General features: G+C 51.8%; 1 protein-coding gene and 1 non-coding gene across 6 annotated transcripts in view; both read left to right on the forward strand.

Annotated features, from left to right (window-relative positions):
- The window catches only part of PARVB (parvin beta), a 140,193-nt gene that overhangs the window by 112,788 nt on the left and 7,319 nt on the right, over positions 1–20,086 (forward strand). For all 5 annotated transcript variants that reach the window (XM_031005333.3, XM_063704625.1, XM_055374828.2 and 2 more), the window contains exons 9-11: positions 5,427–5,488; positions 9,023–9,091; positions 16,161–16,262. In XM_031005333.3, the coding sequence (XP_030861193.2) occupies positions 5,427–5,488; positions 9,023–9,091; positions 16,161–16,262 (233 nt within the window). The remainder of the gene's footprint in view (positions 1–5,426; positions 5,489–9,022; positions 9,092–16,160; positions 16,263–20,086) is intronic.
- Positions 8,208–8,291, forward strand: TRNASTOP-UCA (transfer RNA opal suppressor (anticodon UCA)). Its single transcript has one exon. It is a non-coding gene; the product is annotated as a tRNA-Sec (tRNA).

Genomic DNA, 20,086 nt, shown 5'->3' on the forward strand with positions numbered 1-20,086 from the left:
AGCCTGAGTGACAGAGCAAGACTCCGTCTCAAAAAAAAAAAAAAAAAAAAAGATGAGGAGAGTGGGCCCCTCAAGCATTTTTGAGTCTTTTTGTTTTTTTGTGGCGCTGTCACTTTTGTGTTTGGTTCGGTCCTTGTTGGAGGTTTAGGGAAAAGACAGTCTGTTCAGTTCAGTTGGGAGCACATGGGCCTCAGGCTGTGTATAGCACCCTGTGGCCCGAGGGCCCAGAAGCCTGGCCCCGGAGCCCCTGCCACCCCATGAATGAGCTTTAGGGTCTGACGGCTGGGGCAGTGGCTCCCTAGGTAAGAGCCAGGTGTCACATGTGAAAAGTGGACCCAGCTGCCACTCCAGGGGTGGGAGGACTGTGGAATCGCAAGACCATGTACAAGAGGCTGATGGAGTTGTTCTCGTTACTTTGTAGGCTTTATGTGCTGTGCTTGAGAAAATGCAAACAGGCTATTAGTCGGTGACAGGCAATTAGTTCCGCCCCCGGCCTTGCTGCTTCTGCTGACGCAGGTTCCGAAGTCTCCTGGTTACCCAGCCTGGCACCCTCAGGCACAGCAGGGTGTCTGGCCCGGCACCCGCCCCTGTGGGGGCAGCAGCACGCCTTGTCTTGGCTTCCCTGCCATGCCATTCCCCTCCTTCAGCCCCCGAGAGCACCCCAGGGTGCTCTCTCCTCCAGCAACCTTCACCTGAATGCTCTCCCTCTAGATTACCCCATGGCTCACTCTTTCAGCTCTGCCAGCTCTTGGTTCAAATGTCACTGATCAGGGAGGCCCTCTCTGACTCCACTGCCCCAAACTGGCCTCCACTGGCTCTCCTCCCCACCCCTGCCTTAGTTCTTTCTGTACTCATGTGACACACCAAGCAGCACTCAGCTCATGGGGATGGCCTGGCTCCTCTTCCCTGCGCCAGTGTTTACACAACGAAGCTTGCACATGTCTGGCAGACACTGGTGCCAGCAAACTTTCAGGGGCACCCACAGCCCCTGCCTTTCTCCTTTCACACATGGCTCCTTGACCCAGAGGTGCTCTGTGGGCTGGAGCTGACCCTTCCTTGGGGTGCACCCTACCCCCTGCCAAAGCAGCCAGCCCTGGCCACAGTCTGCACGCAGCTGGGGGCAGATGTTTTAGGAGCTTCTGGAAGGCCGGGCAGACCCTCCTTGGCTAATGTGCTGGGCTTTGCCAGGAGTGGTCTTCTGGGCCTGAGTTTCCCCAGGAGTACCCTGAGCCAGGGAGGGATGGGGACTCTGTTCTGCCCACTCCCCATCATTCCGGTGAGGGAGGTGGCTCCACAGGTCCTCGCTGCCTCCTGACAGCATCACTGTCCTGGATGAGGTGGGTGAGGAGGCTTCTCTCCACGGAAACAAGTCTCAGGGGATCCAGGGAGGTTGCAGCCTGGTCTCCATGGCAACGGGTGAGCTGGTGCGGCTTCTCCGCGGGCGGCCCTTCCCCCTCCTGGGCCTGCCCTGGGCTGGAGGCTCTTCCTGAGGCAGAGGGGAAAGAAGGGGGATGTGCCTTCCTCACTCTCTTCCCCCTCATTGTAACTCCTAGTAATTCCCCTTCACGTCTCTCCCATTTCTGCCAACAGGGCTTGTTCCAAAACCTCTGGCTCCATCCCATCACCCGTGGCTCCTGACTGTGCCCTCCATAACTCCCACGTTGCAGGCCACAGCCCCTGTTAACCCCTCTCACAGTCCACCCGGCTCTTGAACCTGCGCTGGGCTTTCTGGCATCTCTCTCTCCTTGTGCCTGCTGGTCCCTCGGTGGAGCGCCTTTCCTCCTCCTCTTGCCCCAGCAAGCCTGGCTTGAACCCCAGGGCTGCTTTGTGAAGCCTTCCTCAGGTCCCCCCAGCCCTTGGTTCATGGGTCCCAGACTCAGGTGTCTCCAGGGACCAGGCTGATAATATAAAAGAGGAGAGTGTCTAGATTATGCAATGATAATGTCATCTGCCCCTTCACCCCAGGGCTGGGTCTGGCGCAAACTGGAGAGTCCACACCCCCATCCCCAGGGGCAGCTTATTGCTGCCAGGTGGGAGTGCAGGCTCACTGTTGCCACAGCCTCCACTTCTTCAAGAGAAGCCAGAAGTTCAGAACTTTTGGACAAACTTTCCAATTTAAGAACTGTTGACTCTCGCCAGGTACCGTGGCTCACACCTGTAGTCCCAGCACTTTGGGAGGCTGAGGCGGGTGGATTACTTGAGGTCAGGAGTTCAAGACCAGCCTTACCAACATGGCGAAACCCCGTCTCTACTAAAAATTCAAAAATTAGCCAGGTGTGGTGGTGCACGCCCGTAGTCCCAGCTATTCAGGAGGTTGAGGCAGGAGAATTGCTTGAACCCGGGAGGCAGATGTTGCAGTGAGCCGAGATCACGCCACTGCACTCCAGCCTGGGTGACAGAGTGAGACTCTGTCTCAAAAAGCCTGAAGACCAAAACAAAACAAAAGAAAACAAAACAAATGAAAACTGTTGACTCAAATCAAAACATTACAGGGACCAAGCTGAGCATTCCTGCAGATTGAGCTTGGGCAGCCCTGGCATATGGTCAGGTCGGTTGGCCCCCGTCTGGCTTCCTCTTTTCTGACACTAACAGGGTTGCAAGATCATAGTTTACTCCCTCTCCAGGCCCTCCCCCAAGTCTGTGCCTCTTCCAAGAGCGGAGTCCCTCCTTGTTTATCTCTGTGATGTCCCCAGAGCCTGCGGAGGCTCTGGGGGACAGGACGAGCGGGAGCTGTAAGGACTGAGGACCGACAATGCTCCTGCCAGGCTCCGTGCTCCTGCCTCTACTCACTGCCCCACTTAGTTCCACACCAAGAGCGAGGCAGGGGCTGTGAGAATGCTGCCTTTATGGAGGAAGAAAGGGGGTTGGAGAGGGAAGGATTTGCCCAGTCATGGGGTGTGAAGTGGGGCAGCTAGAACAAAATAGGATCTATTTTCGTTCCCAAGGCCAAGCACATCACAGGGTGCAGTATTCTGTCTCTGTCTCTCTCTCTCCCCTAGGTCAGGGTGGTCCCTGGGGAGGCCCCTGGGTTACCCCAAGACAGGTGGGAGGAGCTTCCTACCCCACCCTCTTCCTGTCAAGCTGGGCTCTGCGGCTCCCAGGGCTGCTCCTTGTATTGGGGCCCCAGCCTGGCTGGTAACAGAGGGTCCCTCCACTGGGCTGTCTTCTGAGCATGCTCTGCCGCCAGGAACCTGGAGGATGGAAGTTGGGGGCCCTGGGTCCCTTCCAAATGCCCTTGGGTCCTGTGCCTGGTCCCCAGTGCCCATTTTCAGAGCCCCTGGCCCCTCCCTGCCTTGTGGACTGTGTGATGTGATGCCAGTCCCCTGGGTCCAGGGGCATGGCAGCCGGCGGAGAGGCCTCTGCAGCACCAATGTCTCCTTGAGTGGCTTGACTCTGCCAGCCCAGCGGTGGCCCAGCTAAATATACCCTGGCTGACGTCAAGCACTCTTCTGCTCCTGGGGTTTTTCTTAAGCTGCATTTATGGTTTGCGTATTGCTTTGTAAAGATGTAAAAATTTCACTTTTTTTTTTTTTTTTTTTTTTTTTGCCTCTTAGCAGACTGTCTTATTGAGTGTAGTCTTAGATGATTATGAAAATCATTTACAGCTGCTGCATTAGGAAGCTGGCGTGTGTCCAGAGGCAGGGCATTTTGGTCAATGTTGGTCTTTAAGTGAAGAAAACTTCCCTCCCCTCCCCCAGTCACGCACATGCTCACACACGCTCACACACGCACACACACGCTCACACACACGCTCACACACGCTAACACGTGCTCACACGTGTACACACGCCCTCACACACGCACACACGTGCTCACACATGCACACACGTGCACACAGGTGCTCACACGCACACACGCTCACACACGCACGTGCACACATGCGCACACGTGCCCACACACATGCTCACACGCGCACACACACTTGTACACACGTACACACACTTGTGCACACGCGCACACACACGTGCACACGCGCACACACACGTGCACACACGTGCACACACGTGCACACACATGTACACATACACTTTCCTTCTCTCCTTTCCTCTTTGTTTCTCACCACCTCCACAAGGCCACGGAAGAGGCTACTTGGGCTGGGCTGGGCAGGGTGGTGTGAGCTGCCTCCTGGGGCCCAGCCTGGGAGGAAGGGTCAGCATGCTTCCTCTGGGAGGAGGCCTGGCCGACTTCTCTCCCTAGGTCTCTGGTTTACCTGGTCCTAATCCCTTCCTTCTTTTTCTGGGCTCTCTTTGTCTCTCTCCTAGGCCAGGGCGGTCCCTGAGGAGGCTCCCCTAGGCCACCCACTAGATGGGCGGGAGGAGCTTCCTACCCCACTCTCTCCCTGTCAAGCTGGGCTCCGCAGCTCCCAGGGCTGCTCCTTGGGTTGGGGCCCCAGCCTGGCTGGTAAAAGAGGGTCTCTCTGCTGGGCTTGGTCCTCTGAACATGCTCGGTCTCCAGGAACCTGGAGGATGGAAGTTGGGGGGCCCTGGGCCCCTTCCAAATGCCCTACTCCCTGTCTCTTCTGTCCTGGCAGTGATGCCCCACAGCTCTGTGTCTACCTGGAGACCTCAGCCCTCTGCTTGGGGTCCAAGTCTCTGTTCCATATACCCCTATGGAACTCCCCCCTCCATGGCAGCAGGAGCAAAGGCTCTGAGGCAAGTGTGCACCAGTGTCAGCAGGAGCAGCTGGGAGGCCGGTTGGTGGAGTGAAGTCAGGGAGGGTGCGTGTAGGAGGTAACGCTGAGTCTGAGTGTCCCATGGCACGTGGGAGAGAGGATGGATTTTATCTGAGTGTCCCATGGCTCGCAGGAGAGAAGATAGATGTTATTCTAAGCATGATAAGAAGCAGTTGGAGGGTTTTAGTTGTGGTGGGAGTGGAGGGGGGAAACAAATGATCCTGTTTGCACTTGGAAGGGCTCACTCTGCCTGCTGGGGAGAAGGGCTCAGGGGCCAAGAGTGGAGTAGGAGGCTGCAGCTGCTCCCAGGCGAGGGGCAGTGAGGCGTGAGCAGGACATGGCTACCGTCGCGGGGGAAGTGGTTGGATTCACAGGTGACATTTGCCAGTAGACAAGGAGTGTGGGAACAGGGAGAATTCAGGACGCCTCAAGTCCTAGGACGTGGCAGGGGCAGATGCCAGATGCCATCTATGTGTTTCATATGAGAAGGTAAAAAGCAGGTGGAAGGGACCTTCTGCAGGCTCTATTCCACGCTGTTCTGGTTGTTCCCAAGTGCTCTTGCTCGCCTTGGTTTGGCCGGGACTGATCATTAGGGTCAGCCCTTTCATTCTGGTAGGAATTGGAAGGATTCTAGGCAGGTGTGGGAGTTGAGGCTGAACCTCCTGAGGGATCAGAAGCTGGCAGGTCCCTGGATTAGGGCAGCACCGCGGGTTTCCATAAACGCTCCTTCGTGTCTCTCTTTGCATGTCCTCAGAGCGGGATGCCTTCGACACGCTGTTCGACCACGCCCCGGATAAGCTCAGCGTGGTGAAGAAGGTGAGCTATTGGTGGGATGTTGGATGTGCTCTCCCCTGGCTTGTGGCTTTTTGACAGCACAAACGCCCCGCTGGGAAGAAGGTGGGAAAATGTTTGGAATCTCAGAAATGTTTGCCACATGGATTGAAATGTAATTACAGTCAAAAACATAACCACATTGCATAAAATTAGCGCCTTTTAACTCAACCTCGCTGCTCCCTGGGTGTCTTCCTGCCCGCCCGCTCCACTTCTGTTAAGTGAATTACCCAGCCCCCATTTCTTTCTGACTCGAGGCCTTTTTTCAATGTGGAAATGTTTTTAAGCATGTCAGCCTGCTGCTCTCGCTGGCCTCATTTACCATCTACAGCCTGCCCAGTAAACACGCAGGCCTGTGCAGCTGAGCTGTGCCATGCATGGATTTGGCCCGTTTCCCTCCAGACAGAGAATGGGCCCTCACTAGCCCAGGCAGCCTGCTGGTCAATCTGTGGGTGGAAAAATCTCCGAGGCTCTGGAGTTGGGGGCTGGGTGTGATCAGCTTCTGGGGGATCTGCCAGGGAGGCTTGTTCCCGTCTAAAGGAACTGGAGCCCACTGGCTGCTCATTAACTTATCCGAGTGCCTGCAGGCATCCCATTCAGGAGGCTGTGTGCATCCCTCCTTCCCATAACATCGGAAGAGTGCTCATTTCAACCCATGGTGCAGGCAAGAGAGTTATCCTTTGTCTAGGACAGCTTACCCAAACAGCTTTCTTAGTGCAAGACTTGTCAGAACCTTTAATAGGCTGACCTATACTGTACTTCTCCAAGAGGGAGCTTGGTAGGAAGCATTTTTCAAACTTGTTTGTTTATAGTGGGATTTATTTATCTATCAATTTTGGGGTAGGACGCATTGTATTTTAGTGGAACCCACTTTTGGAAAATGTTGGCCTGGGTTTGGACGATGAGATCATTCATTTTTGGAAGCATTTTGCAAAAGGCTGTTGGAACCGTGCTAATGGTCCTTCTGGGACAAAGCCTTCTTAGCACTCTTGGGTGGTGAGGGATATACTTGGAGCCTCAGAGTCCCCCACCTCCACCTCGTCACATGTGGCCCCCAGGGACCCTGACAGAACTGGTTCAGGGAATGAATCAAATCCAGCTTCCCCACTTATCAGCTGTGTGACTTCTGGCGAAGGGCGAGATTATACCCCCCAGCCTCAGTTTCCCCATCTGTCAAGCGGGGACAGAGATGTTACCCACCTCTCAGGGCACTGTGAGGATAAACTGGGATTCTGTCTGTGCATGGGCTTAGCCTGCAGCGTATAGTCATTGGTAGCATTGAGAATGGTGTGGCCTGAGGTTGCTTTCATCTCTCAGGAGATACCATGTTAATTCATTCTGCGAAAGACACATTTTTGGCACTGGAGCCACCAGCAAGGAAGAAGACAGAATCCTTTGATTTGCCTGGTAGCTTCCCACTCCAGCCTGTCCCTTCCTCACCTCCACATTGCAAGTTTAGGTGTCTGTAGCTCTCTGTGCCCCAGAATGAAGTCAGGGGCCCCTGCCCACCTCTGCAGGTTTCTCTCTGGGTCGTCCCCTCCTACTCCTTCCCATCCCACCCACATCCAGCCACAGCCTGAAGACCCCAAAGGGTTTGCAGATGTGTCTGGGTGCCCACTCGGCTCACTCTCACCTTGCACTGGCCCACCCTCAGGCCCAGCTCCAATGCTCCCTCTCCATGGTCTTAACGGGGGTCCGCACACCCGTTAATGGCTCATGAAATCTCCCCTGCATTGCGTGTTTCCCTGCAGTGCCCTATCTCTTGACTTCTCCGTCCCACCACTACACGCATATGGAGAATCACATCACAGGCCCTTTGGCGGGGGCCAGGGGTTCAGCTCACTGACGGTGTTTGTGTCCTTAGCACCAAGCAGCATGCCTGGGACATAGTAGCTGCTCAGTAAATTTGAGCAGAATGGGTAAGAAATCATATCATGGGCAGGCCGGGCGCGGTGGCTCACGCCTGTAATCCTAACACTTTGGAAGGCTGAGGTGGGTGGATCACAAGGTCAGGAGATCGAGACCATCCTGGCTAACATGGCAAAAACCCGTCTCTACTAAAAAATACAAAAAAATTAGGTGGGCATGGTGGTGGGCACCTATAGTCCCAGCTACTTGGGAGGCTGAGGCAGGAGAATGGCGTGAACCCGGGAGGTGGAGCTTGCAGTGAGCCGAGATTGCGCCACTGCACTGCAGCCTGGGCAACAGAGCGAGACTCCGTCTCAAAACAAAACAAAACAAAACAAAGAAATCATGTCATGGGCAGTGGTGGATGATATTGAGTTTCCATCAAAGTTGGGTTTGGTCACTGAGGAATTACAGGTGACAGGTTTTAAGCTTGTGCCGGAGAGAAGCCAGTGCCCCTTGGTACCTACATAATAGGGCTCAGAGAGATCACCCTGGGTGGATCTCCCCATGTATTGCAAATCGATAGGCAGGCTGGGCATCGTGGCTCACACCTGTAATTTCAGCACTTTGGGAGGCCAAAGTGGGTGGATCACCTGAGGTCTGGAGTTCGAGACCAGCCTGATCAGCATGGGGAAACCCCATTTCTACTAAAAATACAAAATCAGCCGGGCTTGGTGATGGGTGCCTGTAATCCCAACTACTTGGGAGGCTGAGGCAGGAGAATCGCTTGAACCTGGGAGGTGGAGGTTGCAGTGAGCCGGGATCATGCCATTGCACTCTAGCCGGGGCACCAAAAGCTCGGATGATCCTCAGTGGTCTGGGGTGCAGGCTTCAAACCTGTAGCTGTCTAGCGACAGAGTGGTTCAATTCCACCTTTGTAGGCCCGGTGCAGTGGCTCACGCCTGTGATCCCAGCACTTTGGGAGGCCGAGGCGGGTGGATCACGAGGTCAGGAGATCGAGACCATCCTGGCTAACACAGTGAAACCCCATCTCTACTAAAAATACAAAAAAATTAGCTGGGCGTGGTGGCGGGCGCCTGTAGTCCCAGCTGCTCTGGAGGCTGAGGCAGGAGAATGATGTGAACCTGGGAGGCGGAGCTTGCAATGAGCCGAGATCATGCCACTGCACTCCAGCCTGGGCGACAGAGTGAGACTCTGTCTCAAAAAAAAAAAAAAAAAAAAAACTCAGTAGGTGTGGCTCAAGGCAGCACTTTCCTCAGTCCTCTGAGTGTGCCGTTTACCGTTCCAGGTCACACCTAAGATACATTTGCAAATGTGATGATCCTCCCCTGGCAGTTTCATCTTTCTTAAGAGCACAGAGTGCTCTCCAGTATGATTGTTAAATATGGCATGCGTGCACGGATTGGCATATGTGTGCATGGGTTGGTGAGCAGAGACATGTGTAGCCAGGATAGATGTGGGCATTATGCCATGAAAACTAGGGGCTACTGTCAGGATGTTGAGTTTGAAACATGGGCTTTTTATTTTAGCAAACAGGAGATGATGAAAGCGTTTCGCAGAGCTGGGGCTGGCAGATGTCAAGCCTGCCCCTCCAGATGGGACCTGCACGCGGGCCATTCATGGCTCCTGTGTCTCTGTTATTCTTGGCAGTCTCTCATCACTTTTGTGAACAAGCACCTGAACAAGCTGAATTTGGAGGTGACGGAACTGGAGACCCAGGTATGTGCTGCTTTGGCTTGAAGGATCCTTTGTCCACTGCCATTTTCAGTCAGTGTTTTGATCCCAGGTGGGGCGCGTGAACAAAGCTGGCGCCATTTTGTTCATCTCACAAGGAACTCCCGTGGTGCAGGCAGAAATAACCACCGTGGCCTTCTCAGCCCCTCTGTCTTCCTTTCCTGGGGCTGCTGCCACAAAGCACCACAAACCTAGTGGCTGAAACAACAGACCTTTGTGTCCTCGAAGTGCTGGAGGCCTGAAGTCCAAAATCAAGGTGGGGCCCGGGTGGGTTCCCTCCAAGGCTGTGAGGGAGGAGCTGTTCCTGGCCTCCCTCCCAGCTTCTGTGGTTTTGCCGGGATCTTTAGCATTCCTTGGCTTGTACACACTTCACTCCCTTCTCTGCCTTCATCTTCATGTGGTGTCGTCCTTGTGTGTGTGTCTCTGTGTCCAAATGTCCCCCTTTTATCAGGACGTGGTCATGTTGGATTAGAGCCCACCCATGGCTTCATCCCAACCTGACTGCATCTATGTAAACCCTGTTTCCAGATACGGTCACATTCAGAGGTCCTGGTGATTAGGGTTCCACTGTATATTTTTTTTTTTTTAAAGACAGAGTCTCGCTCTGTCACCCAGGCTGGAGTGCAGTGGCGTGATCTTGGCTCACTGCAACCTCCACCTCCTGGGTTCCAACGATTCTCCTGCCTCAGCCTCCCGAGTAGCTGGGACTACAGGTGCATCCTACCATGCCCAGCTAATTTCTGTATTTTTAGTAAAGACGGGGTTTCACCATGTTGGCCAGGATGGTCTCGATCTCCTGGCCTCATGATCTGCCTGCCTCAGCCTCCCAACCACTGTATCTTTTTTTGGGAGACACAAGACCCCAAAACACCTGGGTGGTGTTATTCAACCCATAACACACTCCAGGGCTCCACCCCAGCCCAACACTGGGGCTTTGCACACGCAGTTCCTCTGTCTAGAACGTGCTGGCCCCTTCAGCCTCTGCTCAGTGCTGCTGTCACACTGTGGCCAGGACCTAGCAAATGTTCCCCTGGTAAGTATGTACAACACATTTCTTCTGCAATAAGTATATCAAGTCTACTTCCTCAGCCCCGACCCCTACTCAAAGCTAAAGGAGCATCCTTAAATTATGTTTTTGGGCACTCCGCGAGCATTAAAGACAAAATATGATTTTCCCAGGATTAGCAGGGTGCTTGAATGCGGAGGTTTTTGAGCTCTTGGTACAGACATCCCTAATGCACAGCTGATCCTTCTTAAACCCCAAGGTGAATGCATTCATTCCCTTCTCTTTCTTTAACTTTTCTCATTTGCTTTCTAATTAAAAAAGTAATTCAGGTTCATTGTAGAAATGTCTGAAAATGCAGATAAGCAAAACAAATAAAAATCACCCATAATCCCGTCACCCGGAGATGAATGCACAGAGGGTTTTGTTCAGGCCTTTTCTCTACACATACAGTGAGTCATGGACAGCGTGGGTCTGTATATAAAAGCATCACGGTCTGTTTTTAATGTGTGTATTTATTTGTGTATCATTGGCCAACACATTTCTTATTTTCCGCAGTTTACAAATGTTGCACATTTAGCCTCAGATTATTTTCTGTTTGAGACATTAACACCCCAGAAGCCGCTGAGGTGAAAAGTAAAAATCTTCCTTTCTCCTTTTCTGGAGACCTCCCCCTTCAGACTCTCCAGGGGCAGCTAACTGCAGTTCATGGTTGGATGTGTATTTTTCTAGATATTTTCTTTTTCTTTCTTTCTTTTTTTTGAGACAGAGTCTCACTCTGTCCCCCAGGCTGGAGTGCAGTGACACAATCTCAGCTCACTGCAACCTCCACCTCCTGGGTTCAAGCAATTCTCCTGCCTCAGCCTCCTGAGTAGCTGGGACTACAGGTGCGCCTCACCATGCCTGGCTAATTTTTTTGTTTTTTTAGTAGAGATGGGGTTTCACCGTGTTGGTCAGGCTGGTCTCGAACTCCTGACCTTGTGATCCACCTGCCTCAGCCTCCCAAAGTGTTGCGATTACAGGTGTGAGCCACATTTTCTATGCACAAAGGTATTTTTCTAAATAACAGTGGATCTTACTGCCCACTGTTTTGTAATGTGTTTTGTGTCACTAAATACACTGTGGGCATCTTTTGGTGTAAGAGAAGGTGTGTGTGTGTGTTTCTGTCTGATCCTGTTTCCCTTGCTCGATCTATCGGTCTGTCTATATTTTGTCACTTTTAATGGGAAGTGTATCTCATCAGCGGGAAGGCTGCACTGCACCTCATTAAACCAGTGCCTCACGACTGGATGTTTTTCTGCTCCTGTAAACAGCAGTGCAGAGAGCAGCTTTGTGCACGGCTGTCTGTGCTCGTGCCTGCTTCCTCGGAATAAAAGCCTAGAAGTGGAGTCATTAGAGCGAAGCCTGCACCGCACACTTTGAAGGCTCAGGAAGATTTGCTGTGTGGGGGCCCCTGGTACTGTCATGGGGCGTGTGAGGGGCACTGCTCCCCCACATCCATACCAGCTGTCCCCACAGCCCTTCTCAGAGGTGTCTGCACATCAGTATTAGCAGCTGAGCCTCTTACATTGAGACTCTAAAATTAAATTTGCATTTGTTTTTATTTACTCAATATCTTCATTTTTTTTTCCCGATTAATCGTACTATATAGAGTCTTAAAAGTACATTTAACCACTGGTCCCCCAGAAAAGGTCGCTGGTCACAGAAATGCAGGGATTTTTGTTTTGTTTTGTTGCAGAGGAATTTGGGTATTTTTATAAATACCATATATCATTTATGAAGACTGTAAATCGTTAACGTCTTGATGCCCTAGGAGTCGGAGAGGCCCTGGTTTAATTTCTTCAATTTCTGTTTGTGTGTGGGTGTGTGTGGTTTATGTAGTCTGGTGTGTGTGTGTGTGTGTGTGTGTGTGTGTGTGATTTATGTAGTCTGGTATGTGTGGTTTATGGTGGGGGGTGTGTGTGTGTGTGGTTTATGTAGTCTGGTGTGTGTGTGTGTGTGGTTTATGTAGTCTGGTGTATGTGTATGTGTGTGGTTTATGTAGTCTGTGTGGTGTGTATGTGTGTGGTTTATGTAGTCTGTGTGGTGTGTGGTGTGTGTGGTTTATGTAGTCTGTGTGTGCGGCTTATGTAGTCTAGTGTGTGTGTATGTGTGTGTGTGCATGTGTGGTTTATGTAGTCTGTGTGGTATGTGTGTGTATGTGTGGTTTACATAGTCTGTGTGGTGTGTGGTGTGTATGGTTTTTGTAGTCTGTGTGGTGTGTGTGTGTGGTTTATGTAGTCTGGTTGTGTGTGTGGTTTATGTAGTCTGGTGTGTGTGCATGTGTGGTTTATGTAGTCTGTGTGGTGTGTATGTGTATGGTTTATGTAGTCTGGTTGTGTGTGTAGTTTATGTAGTCTGTGTGGTGTGTGTGTGTGTGGTTTATGTAGTCTGTGTGGTGTGTGTGTGTGGTTTATGTAGTCTGGTGTGTGTATGTGGTTTATGTAGTCTGTGTGGTGTATGTGTGTATTTGTGGTTTACATAGTCTGTGTGGTGTGTGGTATGTGTGGTTTTCGTTGTCTGTGTGGTGTGTGTGTGTGTGGTTTATGTAGTCTGTGTGGTGTGATGTGTGTGTGTGTAGTTTTTGTAGTCTTTGTGGTGTGTGGTGTGTGTGTGGTTTATGCAGTCTGTGTGGTGTGATGTGTATGTGTGTGTGTGGTTTTTGTAGTCTGTGGTGTGTGTGTGTGGTTTTTGTAGTCTGTGTGGTGTGTGTGTGTGATTTTTGTAGTCTGTGTGGTGTGTGTGTGTGTGTGTGTGTGGTTTTTGTAGTCTGTGTGGTGTGTGTGTATGTGGTTTATGTAGTCTGTGTGGTGTGATGCGTGTGTGTGTAGTTTTTGTAGTCTTTGTGGTGTGTGGTGTGTGTGTGGTTTATGCAGTCTGTGGTGGGGATGTGTGTGTGTGGTTTTTGTAGTCTGTGTAGTGTGTGGTGTGTGTGTGGTTTATGCAATCTGTGTGGTGTGATGTGTATGTGTGTGTGTGGTTTTTGTAGTCTGTGGTGTGTGTGTGTGTGGTTTTTGTAGTCTGTGTGGTGTGTGTGTGTGATTTTTGTAGTCTGTGTGTGTGTGTGTGTGTGTGTGTGTGTGTGTGGTTTTTGTAGTCTGTGTGGTGTGTGTGTGGTGTAGCTGTGTGTTTTCCCTCCTTTTCCAAACCATTCTTACATTGCGGACAGCGTCCCAGCTCTGTGATGGTGAGTGAGCTCCTCAGCCTCCCTGAGCTTCTGTCCACAGGATTAAACTGGAGGCAATGGGCAGTGTGAGGACTGGGTGAGATGGCGCACTGAGATCAAGTGGGCAGGGCTCGGCAGGGGTTAGCACTGCGGACGAGGAGGTGGTGGTGGGGCCTCTGGGCCTCCGCGGGGATTCTGCTCCCTGCTGAGCTAGACAGCAGGTTGTGGAGAGAGGGCACCACGCTGGGTGCTTGTGAAAGTGGAGGGTCACCCGCTCGCAGCTGGGCCCCCCAGCCCTGCCCTCTCCGTGTGGCCGTCCCTCCCTCCTTCCTGTGACACCATGTGCTGGGACAGTGAGGAGACACCACGGAAGGAAGAAAAGACTCAGCAGGCTCAGGGCCTGCGGGAGCAGTGGCGTGGCCACCCCAGACCTCCTGGGGAGAGGTGTGGGTTGGTGCCTTCATTCACGTGGCAGCTTCCATTCCCTGGAAGTTAGTCCACGGAGACATGGGCATGGCGGCTCAGTGTTGTTCTGCTGGGAAAGTGCCAGCACGCTTAACCAGGGTGCTGTGGGCATGAAGCTTCCATGTGGAGACACACTTAAAAGAATTCTTCAAACCCGTCTGATCTCCTTAATGAAAGGAGTGGCTGGCTGCTTTGTGGTGTGGAAGGCTGAGGGCATGTGACATGGAGGCCAAGTGCCATTTGCCCATCAACTGACAGCATGTTGAATTTCCAGGGGCAGTGGCTCATGCCTGCAATCCTAGCACTTTGGGTGGCCGAGGTGGGTGGATCATGAGGTCAGGAGTTCAAGACCAGCCTGACCAACATGGTGAAACCCCATCTCTACTAAAAATACAAAAATTGGCGGGTATGGTGGCACGCGCCTGTAATCCCAGCTACTCGGGAGGCGGGGGCAGAAGAATTGCTTGAACCCAGGAGGCAGAGGTTGCTGTGAGCCGAGGTTGCAGTGAGCCGAGATCGCACCACTGCACTCCAGCAGGGCCCAGACCCTGTCCTGAGTCCCTTAAGGGACTGTTGCCCACTGGCACTTGCTTTATGCTTTACAGCTCTAGCTGCAGCTCCCCCTGCTAAAGGTCAGGGCTTCTGATATTGGATGTTTGTGATTTCGACTTTTCATCTTTTTTTTTTTTTTTTTTTTTGAGACAGTTTCGCTCCTGTTACCCAGGCCGGAGTACTGTGGCGCGATCTTGGCTCACTGCAACCTCTGCCTTCCAGGTTAAAGCGATTCTCCTGCCTCAACCTCCCGAGTAGGTGGGATTACAGGCATGCACCACCACACCCGCTAATTTTTGTATTTTTACTAGAGACGGGGTTTCACCGTGTTGGTCAGGCTGGTCTTGAACTCCTGACCTTGTGATCCACCCACCTTGGCCACCCAAAGTGCTAGGATTACAGGCGTGAGCCACTGTGCCTAGAAATTTTTAATTTTAATTTTTTTAAAAATTCAAATTTAAGAATTCTGGAGATTGTTTGTACACTAATGTGAATGCACCTGACATGATTGAACTGGACAGTTAAAAGTAGTTAAGATGGTAAATGTTATGGTATATTTTATGGTATATTTTACCACAATTTAAATTAATTAAAGAGAAAGGTTAGCATAAGCAAGACACAAAAGATAAATGGATATGCGATTCCACTTACGTGAGATACCCAGAGGAGTCAAATTCATAGAGACAGAGAGCAGAATGATTGGTGGTTCTCAAGGGCTGGGGGGAAGGTAGAATAGAGAATTGGGGGACAGAGTGTCACTTTGGGAACATGAAGAAGTTCTGGAGATGGGTGGTGGTGAGGGTGACCCAACGATGAGGATGTACTTAATGCTACTGGCCTGTGTGCTTACACACAGTTAAGAGGGTACATTTCAGCTTATGTATATTTTATCACAATAAAAAATAAGTTAGCAACTTTCAAACAAAAACATTTTAATTTAAATAGCTGCATGTGGCCATTGGCTACCATGTTGAATAGCAGCTCCAGAGGCCCCCTGGAGAATGGGGCCACAGTCACTGTGGTCTCTGCTGCAAGACAGAGTGGTGAGGGCCACCAGGTCCCAGCTCTGCACCCTGCAGATTTGAATGAATCCTTCCAGCAGCTGATGCTGATGGAGCACTCACGTGTGCTAGGTGCTCCCTCCCAGCTGTCTCGCTGTGTCTTCATGACAGCCCTGAGTGATGGGAGTCACTACTATCCCTGGGGTCAGGAGTGGGGGACAGTTCCAGAGGCACGGTCCTAGCCAGGCAGCTGCACTCAGCTCCAAACACTCATCATATTTGGTCTTTGCAGTGCCCCATGTATTAGAGCCCCCTCCCCTTTTGCTTTTTTCTAGATTAGGAGCCAGATCTCAAAAGACTTCACATTCAGGCCTTCACTTGATTCCAGATTCTCCTGCCTAAAGTGAGAGGAGGGATGGATTGCTTTACTTTAAAATATTTCCAGCTGGGTACAGTGGCTCCCACCCGTAATCCCAGCACTTTGGGAGGCTGAGGCAAGTAGATCACTTGAGCCCAGGAATTTGAGACCAGCCTGGGCAACATGGTGAAACCCTGTCTCTACAAAAAATACAAAAATTAGCCGGGCTTGGTGGTGCGTGCCTATAGTCCCAGCTACTTGGGAGGCTGAGGTGGGAGAATCGCCTCAGGGAGGATCACCTGAGCCTGGGAGGCCGAGTGGCAGTGAGCCTTGATTGCATCAGTGCACTCCAGCCTGGGTGACAGAGTGAGACCCTGCCTCAGAAGAAAAAATATGCCCCTCTTAAGTTTGTGCAAAGCATTTGCCAACTCCTTACCCTGCCCGGAAACATCACAAGTCTTTCTCTGCAGTTTGCAGATGGCGTGTACCTGGTTCTGCTCATGGGCCTTCTGGAAGACTACTTTGTTCCTCTCCACCACTTCTACCTGACTCCGGAAAGCTTCGATCAGAAGGTATGTGCATGGTCTCCATCCTTGGTAGGGGCTCAAGAAATGCTCATTGAAATGCAGAGCATAGACTATCCCAGCAGCTCTTCCTGCAGCCTGGCTGCATTCTTCAGAAAGTAAAAAATGCACAAGTGATATTGCAATTAGATGTAACTCTCAGCAAAAGAAATAAGAAGCCCATCAGCTGTCCACAACGCATCCGAGTTTTTTTTGCCACATTTTCTTTGCAGTCTTTTCCATGGGACCGTGTAGTTTTTAATAATTGTGATCACATCTTGGTAGAGTTGTAAACCCTTCCCCCATTCTGCTGCAGCTCCAGCACCTGTGGTTTTCCCTGCTGCTTCCCAAGCTTTCCAAATACCATCTCCAGTGGTGGCACGAAGTCCCAAGGATGGCTCTGTTACCAGCGTCTTTCCATTCCCCATTCTTGGGCAGTCAACTTGAACATGTTTCTATTGTTTTTCCCTACTGAAACAACAGAGCATCTTTTTGATACAGATTTTTTTTTTCATTCCTGTGGATTGTTTTCTTAGGAAAATTTCTCAAATAGGGTCAAATTTGGGGCACTCCTTTCAATCTGGGCTGGCCCACGCCACCCGGTCCTGCTGTCACTGCCCTCGTGCGTGGGCCTCTCCCTGCTGTCTGCCCTCTGTCCAGGGCTTCCCGCAGCCAAGCCTCTCACAGCAGTATTTAGCACATTGCCTTTAAAAACTTGGCCATGGATGGTCTATGTTGCTTTGGATTCATGGGCATCTGTCATTTTATTTTCCCAAAGTGTTAGACCCGTGAGTCAGGGAGGCAGACAATGTAAGCTGGTGGCGGCAGCCAGAGAAATAGCAGAAATGGGGCCAGTGTTTATCAATCTGCCCACTTCTGGCACGTTGCAGTCTGTTTGCTTGTGGCCAAATGTTGTTCCTATCTTGCCTGCTGAGATGGAATCAGGACAGATTAGAGAGGTCTTGGCACATGGAGTCCATGTTGAATTGAGAGAGAGAGAGAGCGAGCGAGCGAGCAAGAGGGAGTGCAGAGGGAATGAGCAGAATTGTGCAGAACTCACCAGGAAACTCACCGGGTGCCTGTGCTGTCATCCTGGAAATGAAAGGTCAGACCATCCAGCGAAGAAGCGCATGCATTTCCAGGCCCTGATATGGCTGGTTGCAGACACATTGTTTTGGAGAGATCTTTTCTTTGTTCAAACTAATAAGAACGCTGGCGAGAACAGTGAGTTTAGCCAGGAGACCTAGAGCTGGTTTCTTTCCAAGACAAGGCTTTGTACAAATGTCAGAGGCATCATCTCCTGGGCCCTGGCCTTCTTCCCTTTGAAACTGGGATGAAAGTCTTTGACAATTGCTGCCCTGGCCTGCGAGGCTTGAGGAGGCTTGAGTCATCTGCCTTCCCCTCTGAATCGGAGCGAGGAAGGGAAGGCTATTTTCAGGTATAGCATGCAGCACACCATTCATCCTGTTCACTCAGGAGAAAGGGAGCCTGGGGTGGCGGTGTGGCTCTGCGGGTAGCTGGAACACTCTCCTTCGGAGGATGGGAGGCTGTCAGTAGTTCCTCCTCCAGCCCCTGCCTTTTTTCCCTTTGTCCTCATGGCAGCTGCTGGCAAGGTCTTCGTGAGCCCATAGTATTTATTATCTACCTTGTAGTCTTCATGAATCCTGGACAGGTGGGTGGTCCCTGCCGTGGAGGACTCACCCACTTCAGGCTGGGCCCAACACCCGTGTACTCAAAACTGCTTGCGGATGGGACTTTGATGGCATCCCTTGCTAATGTCTTCTGTGGGCTGAGACCCCAAGGTGCGTTTGCTCTGGCCCTGGGAATCCTGACAGCTGCTCCACATTTTTGGAGGAGGGACTGAGGTTCAGTGAGCAAAACCAGAGATGCGTCGTGAGCTGCTGTCCCCGAGGGTAGTAATGACTTATGGTTTAAAACAATTGCATTGGATTAAAAAAATATCACACTGGACAGCTCAGAGCCTGTAGGCTCATGCCCCGTGAGCTACCTCAGAGGCATGAGTGTGGCCTTTGGTTTTTTGTTGCAAAGCCACTGTTTGAGCCTTACCCTGCACTGGCCACGTGCTGAGCACCTTGCACCCATTGGTCATCATTTTGGGAGACTCTGCAGGCTCCCTCTCTCTGTCGAGTGGGGTGCATCCTGGAGACGTGGAGATCTTTCCTAGAAGAAGACACGAGTTGCTTCCCCCTTAGCATTACTGGATGAGGACAGGGAATCTCGGGAAGGCTTAGAGACCAGCCCAGGGTTGCACGGCCAGCAAGGGCAGAGCCAGGAGGGTCAACTCCTATTCCAGAACCCTCTATTCTTTCCTTACCTGGCCAAGTTGATTAAAACCTTTTGAATTGCAGAGAGAAAGGATTTCTGCCCATGTGGCTGGCTCGAAGCAGGTGTGTATATGGCCTGGTCTTTGCTGGGCCTTCGGGCCTCCTACTGCAGTCACAGCTGGGGTGAGCGGTCCCCAGGCCTCGCCGGGAGCCGTGTGCTGGGTATCCAGGGACCTAGGCTCAGGGGACACTTCTCTGCCTGGCATGAAAGAGGGCTGGGGGAGGAGGCATGGCCTTGAGAGATAACAGGCATGGGAGGGTGGCAATTTCCTGCCTGGCATTTCCTCAGCCTGAGAAGAAAGCAGAAGGAAAATCTCACGTCAAAACCACTTACTGTGGGGCCGAGTGGCTGCAGAGCAGTGAGGCTTGGAAGGGGCTTTGCTCTCCCCTTAAACTGTTCTCTCATGGTGTAGGGGTGACCACCTCGTCACCCGATCACACTCTCCAGCCGTCTCTGAGTGTCTCTGCGTGTCATGCATCTCATCCCCAGCCCCTCCTGAGCATCCACTCCCTCAGCATGGAAGAGGATTCCTCAGGCTTAAGAGGTGCACGGGAGAGGCATGTGAAAAGACCAGTCCAAATTGGTGCTGACTTTTACAATGGAGAAGAATCTTTTCTTAAAAGAAAAATCTTGTCCCGCTATTCCCCCTCTTTGCTATCCTGTCTCCATCTCGATGTGGGGTCAAGCCTGTTGTGTGTGTGTGTGTGTGCATGTGTGCATGTGCATACGTGTGTGTGAGCTCATTTGATGATATGGACGGTGGTCAGCTAAAGGGAGCTGTGTTGCTAGGGGAGTGGAGGTGGGAGGCTCTTGGAGGAGAACGGGCACAGATTCTATGTTTCAGTCCTGGTTCCATGCCTTTGAGCCCTGTGCCTTTTTTTTTTTTTTTTTTTTTTTGGAGGTGGGGAAGGAATCTCACTCTCTCACCCAGGCTGGAGTGCAGTGGCACGATCTCGGCTCACTGCAACCCCCGCCTCCTGGGTTCAAGCGATTCTTCTGCCTCAGCCTCCTGAGTAGCTGGGATTACAGGCACATGCCACCATGCCTGGCTAATTTTTGTATTTTTAGTAGAGACGGGGTTTTACCATGTTGGCCAGGCCGGTCTTGAACTCCAGACCTCATGATCCACTCGCCTCAGCCTCCCAAAGTGCTGGGATTACAGGTGTGAGCCACTACATCCAGCTGCCCCATGCCTTTTTAGGGCACCAATGTCCTAGCCCATCTCAGCCCAGCACCACCCTCCTTTGTGAAGGAAGATGATATCCACCTCATACAGGGCTGGGAGGGGAAAGGGAACCTGTATGGAATACACTGACCCCATGGTGGATGCCCAGCACCCGCAGGTCGCTCCCTACTCTCTCCTTAGGGGAACTGCGTTCTGCACCCTCCGCACAGGCCGTTCTCACTCCTCCCCCATTGCCAGTGTTTGGCCATCCTCAGGCCCAGCCCTGGTGCAGCACTCCCGCATCTCCAGGCAGGCTGTCCTG

Source organism: Gorilla gorilla, chromosome 23 (assembly GCF_029281585.2).
Source record: "Gorilla gorilla gorilla isolate KB3781 chromosome 23, NHGRI_mGorGor1-v2.1_pri, whole genome shotgun sequence".
Lineage (NCBI taxonomy): Eukaryota > Metazoa > Chordata > Mammalia > Primates > Hominidae > Gorilla > Gorilla gorilla.